Source organism: Erigeron canadensis, chromosome 5 (genome assembly GCF_010389155.1).
Source record: "Erigeron canadensis isolate Cc75 chromosome 5, C_canadensis_v1, whole genome shotgun sequence".
In the NCBI taxonomy this organism is placed as follows: domain Eukaryota; kingdom Viridiplantae; phylum Streptophyta; class Magnoliopsida; order Asterales; family Asteraceae; genus Erigeron; species Erigeron canadensis.
Window position 1 is genome coordinate 12,289,118 of NC_057765.1, and position 8,158 is coordinate 12,297,275.

At 31.5% G+C, this 8,158-nt stretch overlaps 1 protein-coding gene across 1 annotated transcript; it reads right to left on the bottom strand.

Annotated features, from left to right (window-relative positions):
* Nucleotides 1–205: 205 nt before the first annotated feature.
* LOC122600719 (polygalacturonase At1g48100-like) lies at nt 206–5,012 on the bottom strand. The gene is made up of 6 exons (XM_043773471.1): nt 4,668–5,012; nt 4,180–4,347; nt 3,577–3,621; nt 2,857–3,064; nt 2,678–2,759; nt 206–724 (listed from the first exon to the last, which is right to left on the bottom strand). The coding sequence occupies exons 1-6, from the start codon at nt 5,010–5,012 to the stop codon at nt 217–219; spliced, it is 1,356 nt and encodes a 451-aa protein (XP_043629406.1). The 3' UTR covers nt 206–216.
* Between the last annotated feature and the right edge of the window lie 3,146 nt (nt 5,013–8,158).

The window sequence follows — 8,158 nt, forward strand, 5'->3', positions numbered from 1 at the left end:
CCATGAAATTAATTGAAGTATTCATTTGGACACAAGATTAGAAGATCTACATTTATGCATAAAGATTCAATTATATATATTTCTCTGAGTTTTACAACATCAAAGGGATGGACCTTTTCTATCCGGTTACACATCACCCAAATATGAGATTCAAACTCAAGACTTAATAATATAATTATTCTAAGAGATTAATTTGACCACCTAATTTGATAATCTTCAACACTGATCATCAGTATTAGCATCAATCAAAGATACAGGGTTACCATCCAATAAGCAGAAAACTGGTGGAATAGTAAGAGTTTGTAGATTTCCATATGCATTCCAACAATATGGACTCAATATGTTTTGGCCTTGTGAAGGCACCAATTCCACTTCAGAGAATGTCAAATTAGTACACGGTACGCTATCACTGCACCCTAAATGCACTGCCGGGCTTCTAAAATCATAAGTTCCAGTAATCTTTTGGTATGTTATGTCAAATATACGAACCGCTGATGTCTGGTTTGGGCACATTCCTTTGGTTTGGCAATAGTATTGGTCAATCATGATGGGGTTCCTAACAGTGTCCATATGGATGTTCATGAACTTAACTTTTGACACCGAACCAAATCCGCCTTGCCATGTCTTGATTCGGACACCGTTATCTGAATGCTTGATCACTGAATCTGCGACGCTTATATTTGATACGCATGCTCGTGTATTACGGCTTCCGAGACTGCCGATGCTGCAAAAGATGAGGGAATAACATATATAGTAATTATATTTGGAAGTATGTAGTACTTTCAAATCATTAGATTATGAATGGTTTAACTTAAAGTTGTGCTCGTTGATCATCTGTGTAAAAAACAAAAAGAAAAAGAAAAGAAAAAATGACACCAATGGCACAGCGTCGTTGGTGTCTCGTCAGTTTTAGTAGGGCGTCGCTTAACCAACCAACTTGTTGGTTTTAGATGAGGTATTTTTATATTAATATATATAACAAATGATGAATGAAGTGATAAAGAAATGATAAGGTGTTGTTTGCAGGGACGCATGTTGAATCATCGATTCGCTGAGGAGACTCAGCACTTAACTTTAACAGCGACCCCTCAATGACCATCTACCTATTATTTTCGAGTTAAGGATAAGTTAAATGACTCACCACCAAGATTTGTAAGTCAAATATAGGCAGAAAAATGAAGATAAGAAGACTGGTACCAATGACACGTGTTGATAAAGCAGAATAAAGACGTGTGACCTTGTACCAAAATGGTACTAAGGCGTTTCTCTTTCATACCCGTTTTGGAAATAAACAAGATGGAGAAAGAAATTCCTGTAGGTCAAGCTTACACACCAATAGATGGTTGACAACCTTTTATGTGTCAACATCTATTGGGTTGTCATATGATGCCTTCTGTTACCCTATATAAGGTATCACTTGACCTAGCCGCATTCTCGTTGGTGTGTTCCACGTACATTTACACTTAGTATTTATTTTACATCATTGTATAATTGTTAAGTTTTTAGTGTGTTAAAAACTTAACAATATTTTATCTTTTCTTTCTTCTTTAAATCGGTAATGTATTAACTGTTTAATTAATAATATATATGATTAAACTTATTTATTTTCTATTATTTATTTTTCTGCTATTTATTTTTAAATAATTTACATTAGTTATTAATTACATATTTTGCAAACTTGGAATTTTCAACGTATCACGTTTGACACTAATATGGTAAAACCAACTAGCAACTGATTTCGTCTTTCATTGGAAAGATACAACTGGTTTTAGACGGCTACCTAACCATCATGGGCGCCTCATCATGGCTAATATTTGCCTGCCACCTCTCTAATGATTATCATCTTTACGTGCAGTTAGTGGTGCTAATGCGTATAGTATGAGCATCTTGCTTTTTGTGTTGGGATATTTCTAGTATCGAATTAAGCTACTTTTTTTTTTGTTATTCTGTTTACTAGCTTGGTTCGTATTATTTTCTCTACCCGTAGAACCTATATGAAAAAAAAAAAAATTTGATTGTGGCACAATGTATTTTTGGGCACCTACGTATTTCACTTGGCTCGTGCACAACCCCACCCCGTCATGTTATACAAAGAATTGAGCTTCTTTACCGACAGGATGGTTATTCAGAGACAACAATTGACTCAACAATTGAGTTAGATTTCGTCCCACAACTAGAATAATATCGCTTCGGGGGTTACTGTGATGTTGAATGTAGAGCAACACGTCTTTACAGCCTTTGTCATATGAGTTACGTTGATTAATCATTTTCCATTATATATTATAATATTATTTTATATCCAAATAAATAATATATATCGTAAGAGTAAAAATGTTGAGAAAAAAAAGATAGAAATCAATTTTTTGGAATTCGATTTAAAAATAAAGAGAGTCATATATCGGTACAAATTTTAGAAGTTCATTTAGTACGTTGGTTTAACGAGGATCTAACATTTTCCTTATCAATATATTACTTTTTAGATATTATATTTTATGATGAGCTAAATAATTCACTCGAGCATATACAGTGTGACTGGACTTTTTTGGTATAAAACAAGAACATACTTTTTTTAATAGCTATTTTGCACGAATCATCGACCAACTAGCTAGTTACGAATTAAATAGTAATTATATAATGTTTGTGGGTTTGGCACAAAAAGTGGAGAATGTTTAGTTACCTTATCCCATGGCTTGGACCACATGTTATGTTCTTTATGTCCACATTATAACTTCCTGCCCCAATCGAGACACAATCATCACCTACATATTAACTAAACAAATTATCGATGATGTTATTTAACTTTAGGCTTTTTGTTGTCATTTGATACATGATAGAATGTGAAATACTCGATTTTACCGTTGGATATGAGTGAATTGTATATCGTCACATCGTTTGTGTTCTCGATATGGATTCCATCTGTGTTGGGACTTAGAGAAGGAGCTTTGATATTCAGTGAATCGATGTGTATGCCGTTACACCCATCAAACCTGAAATGGAATTGTGGACTGTTCTTCACTTTAATTCCTTGAACTGTTACATTTGTGCTCATGAAAAACCTAATGGCCTGCATTTTCAAGAATTTAATTGTGAATTGGATATTGAATTCTTCTAGCTAATTAATTTGGTTGTCCGGTGATTATTTCTCGATTTCTTCTGTCCCAGCTTAGTGACAGTTTTGTTTTTTTTTTTTCCAACTTTATAAATATATTTGTGTATTATGTATTACTTGATGCAAAATCTTTTAGCTCGGTTTTAAAGATATTTTCGTTTTTATAACTTTTATTAAATATTACATTGATAACATAAATAAAAATATTTATTGTCAAACTTAAATAAAAGTATTTAGAAAGTCAGAAACACATATATAGTGTAGAAGTTGGCGCACGTATGGCCAATAAGTTTACGTATTGATCAAAGTTGCACACTCAAACAAATTAGTCAACTTATGGGTCTAAGTTTATCTATTGGTTCGACCAAAAATAGCAAAACTAAAGAATATGTAAAATGCCATAACATATGCAAAAGTATAAATGAAATGAGAGGTAGCTAGAGTACGTATGAAGTACGAAAACTTACAACGGGGCTGTCACACGGACCCGGCGAAGTTGTTCCCTTTGGTCCCTATTTTTGAATTACCAAAAATATAGTAATTATCATATTCTTAATCAAAAGTTGTAAATATGATTAAAAATCTATCAACAAATCAAAATAAGAGCCTATTATTTTGCCTCTTTCATAATAATCTAACTTGAAATAACTGTACAAAATATTCAGCTTTGAAAAATGTTAAGTTTAACCTATATTATATCTTTCATATATATATATATATATTACACCTTTTAATATTATATTATATATATACACTATATGCTGTTTAAAAAAATACAAATAAAAAAATGAAGCACTAAATATACTTGAACATGATTATAGAAATTTGCATGCAATTTTTACATCATATGAAACAGTTATTCTATTAAAACTGTCCTACAATATATATGTTCTTTCAAATTAAAAATTATCCTCGTAAATTTTGTGATAACACATGATGATAAACTAATGAAAAAAAAAATGATTACAATAGTATTATAATGTCATGATGAATATGAAGATTGTTTCAATTCATAATTAGTTTTATACGCTAGAATGGGTTAAAGTGCAAAAAAGAATATATAATAATACCTTGTGAGGTTTGCAAGGAAGATCCCACCACTTCTCTCCCCTTCCATCAATAACTCCACCACCTTGTAAAACCATGCCATTTACCCTATAAAACACAAGCCATTGTCTCTTGCTCATACCTTTTGGCCACACACTTGGTCCATCGGGTGCCATTATAGTCCCTTCAACCTTCACAAATAAATTTAAATCAAAGTTATATATAAAAAAAAAATTAATTATTATGATCGGCGTCAGTAGAAATAAAAAATTTAAGAAAGAGCAAAACTTAAAAATTTATGTGAAAAATCAAAAAACGAATAAGAATAATTTAAAAATACATGATAAAATTAATTAAAGTTCAAAGGGAACAATGGCTCACCCTGCCCACCCCTCGGTATATATATAATTATGATTATGATTACTCAGAAGTGAAACTTGATCATGCATACTTATTAATTTTTGTATCAATTATAGCACAAAAAGATGCATAAAAATCTTCAACTTGTAACCTGAAACACAACCCCATTGCCACAACTTCCAGTGAAAATAGTAGACTGTATCAAGAAGCTATAATGTTTTGGAACAAGAAGCGTTGCCGGTTTGTCACTTTGGCAAGCGGAATCCCATGCCAACTTGAAAGCTTGTGTATCATCGGTAACACCATCCCCAACAGCCCCAGACGACCTTACATCAAAAATAGTAGAAGTGGATTGAACAATATTGGGTGTAATAGCTGGTTGGGGAGCAAGAGAAGGAGCTAACGAAATGTCGATAAGTGACCGAGAATTGATTGAACTAAAATGAACAATAAGACTCAAGAAAAAGATCACAAATGTGTAGAAAGATAGTCCCATAATGATGAGCTATAGCTATAACAAGTAGTTGGTTTACGGTTATATAGGACACAAAAAGTGAAAAATATATATAATGTAGACAAAAGGAATCACACTACTTCAATTCTATATATAAGGTGTACTAAATCTTATCAATACCTAAGAAAATGATGGACTAAATCACACACTTCGTAGGGTTTATGACTAAAGAGGGAAGGCACCCACGTTTTTTGGGAAGTTGAAAGATATAGTGTTAGCGTGATGGCAAAGACTGTTGGTGGTGTGGGAGTGACCACAATTAGCACAATCTCAAACAACAAGTTGCTGATCGACCTATTGAACAAAGAGTGTTGCACTGAAAATATGGAGGGCTAGCTAAATGTTTACTTTATTTATACACCTAGGTAGCTCTAAGTGGAAGTGTGGCTTAAAGTCATTATAATTTTTAATAATATTTGATGAACCGGCCAACAATTATTTTATGTAAATGTTTGTGTCAAACATACCGCATTAACCACTAGTATTCCGTTTTGAGTCTTTGTTAGATGATATATAGAAAGCTAGGATGACCGACTCATGGAAATCTCTGCAGTGCGGCCTGGGATGGTAAAAATACCCGTATCTGATAGGTAACCCGACACTTGTACTCGATTTGACCAGGGAATCTCCGAGTTGACCAGGGATGGGGACGGGTATGGGGATGTAAATCTAATCCCCGATAGGAATGAAGACGGGGATGGGAAACCGTAAAATCCCTGATTCTCATACCCAAACCCAAAAATACTATATATATATATATATATAAATATTAAAACAATAGTTATCCTAGAGTTTTAAAGCCTTCTACAATTTAAAGCTATTTTTAAAAATTGCCACATAGCTCTTTATCCTATGTGGTATCTCTATATTTTTTTACAATATATAATTCTACAAAATTATATTATCTAAAACTATTAAATAAAATAAAAATAAAATCTTACAAAAATAAAAGTAAAAAATAACATTCTATATCATAATAGAAACCGTATGAATTTAAAATCTATTTTTAAAATTGGAAAATTTTTGGTTTTCAAATTATTTATTTCTTAATTTTACTATCCAATATAACCAATATATATCACATTGTAATATAGTTTTTTATCCTTTTCGTGGTGGTGATTTTACGTTTTATAAAACTATTATCGATTGCTAGGTGAATTTAACGTAATTTGAATCATAGGTTTGTTCTTTATAATCTAATTATAATTTGAATTTAGTTTCTAACTATATCTAATTAAAGCTTTTCAACTTTTACGAATTTTATTATTTGATGAAGTAAGTTTTATGAAACTATTTTCTTTAAAAGAGTGTGATAAAATTCTAATAAGTCACATATCACTTTACAAAAAATAAAAGATCGTTATAATTTTACATTATATTTACATTTTAACTTCATTTTATGTTCATTAGTATTGCATGAAATATAATATGTAATAGTTAATATGAATATTTGATAACGTATGTTTTTATATAAATGCAAAGATTTTCATAAATAACAATAGTTATATTTTGAATTTATCTATTTCAATAAATGTAAAAATTTCCATTTAACGATAATATAGATTTATATTTGCATGCCTAAATAATGTATAGTTGTTAAAAGTTATTATAAATATTCATATAACTAAAACAACATTTTTAAATAACCGCACATTGTGCGGGTAAAAGACCTAGTATATATATATATTTATTACAATCACTTTAAGTTCTTATCTATAATCTAGAATCAATTTTATGTTTAAAGCTTTTGTTTAATATTTTTCATGTGTTATACTTTATTAATCATTTACTTAACATATATATTAGCTTATACATAAAAATAAGATGTCGAAATACACATTCTCCTACATATAATCTATTATAAATTCATATTCATTCAAAAAAGATATCCCCGATACCCGACGGGGATCCACGATACCCGATGGAGACGGGTATGGGGATATAATTTAATTCCTCGACGGGGATTACAAGTGAAAATCGGGTATGGGGATGGGGATTGAGGTCCCTGACAATCCCTGCCCAATTGCCATCCCTAGTGACAACATACGGTTCATGCCCATACGAAATGATCCCATATATCTATAAACCCTATAAAATACTAGCACGGTACCCGCGCTATGCGGCGGTGGTCGTGGAGGCGACAGTGTGATGGTTGGATGACTGTTGGTGGTGGAGCGGCGGTGAGTTGTGTATATAATTGATGTAAAAGGTTAATGGACATATTTTAAATGATAAAAGACTGACAGTGTAATTTAATCATTAACGTTACTCGCGCAATGCGACAGTGGTCGTGACAATGTCGTTGTAGTGGGGGGCCGAGTGTTGGTGGTGAAGACGGCGTCGAGTGGTATGGCTAATTAATGTAAATGGTTAATGAAAATATATTAAAGAATAAAGGACTAGTAGTGTAAATTAATCATTAATGTTATGGGGTAGTGTATGTTGAAATATTTTAAAGGGTGCTAAGTGAAAATATTACATATTTTCAACACTTCCATAAATAAAAGGGGCTATTTTTTTTATAATATAGTATAGATATTGAAACTCTATTATAATTATTTTAAGCAGTTTTTTCAATATCTCCATATTATTCTTAATTCACACATTACCTTTAATTTTATATCTTTAAACACAATCAGACAAACACCCTACCGCACACAGTTATTTATTTCTCGCCTTCCTATCTACATACACACATATCAGTTCCCCCATACTGTTTTGTATTATCATCACTGTTTAACCGTCGCAACGTGCGGACACCAACCTTGTGTGTGTGTGTGTATATATATAAATATAAATGTGCCGCAATCTTAAAAAATTTCACGGTTTCAATTCACTTTTACAGGGTACTAGAGTAGGCTCGAAGATAATAAAAGTAAATGTAATATAAATCGTAAAATTTAAAGGCTCTACTATGTATTTATGTATATATGTGTTGTTTTTGAACAATTTTAGGTAAAAGGCGTGTTATTTACTTATTTTACCTGGTTATTATCTTTATATATAAACCACTAGATTAAATGCGCACGTTGTACGGGACTCATCGAGAATATAAATAAAAATAATTAATGGTTACATTATCATTCATATTTTATGATAATATAAAAAGCTATTAGATTACGATTGTA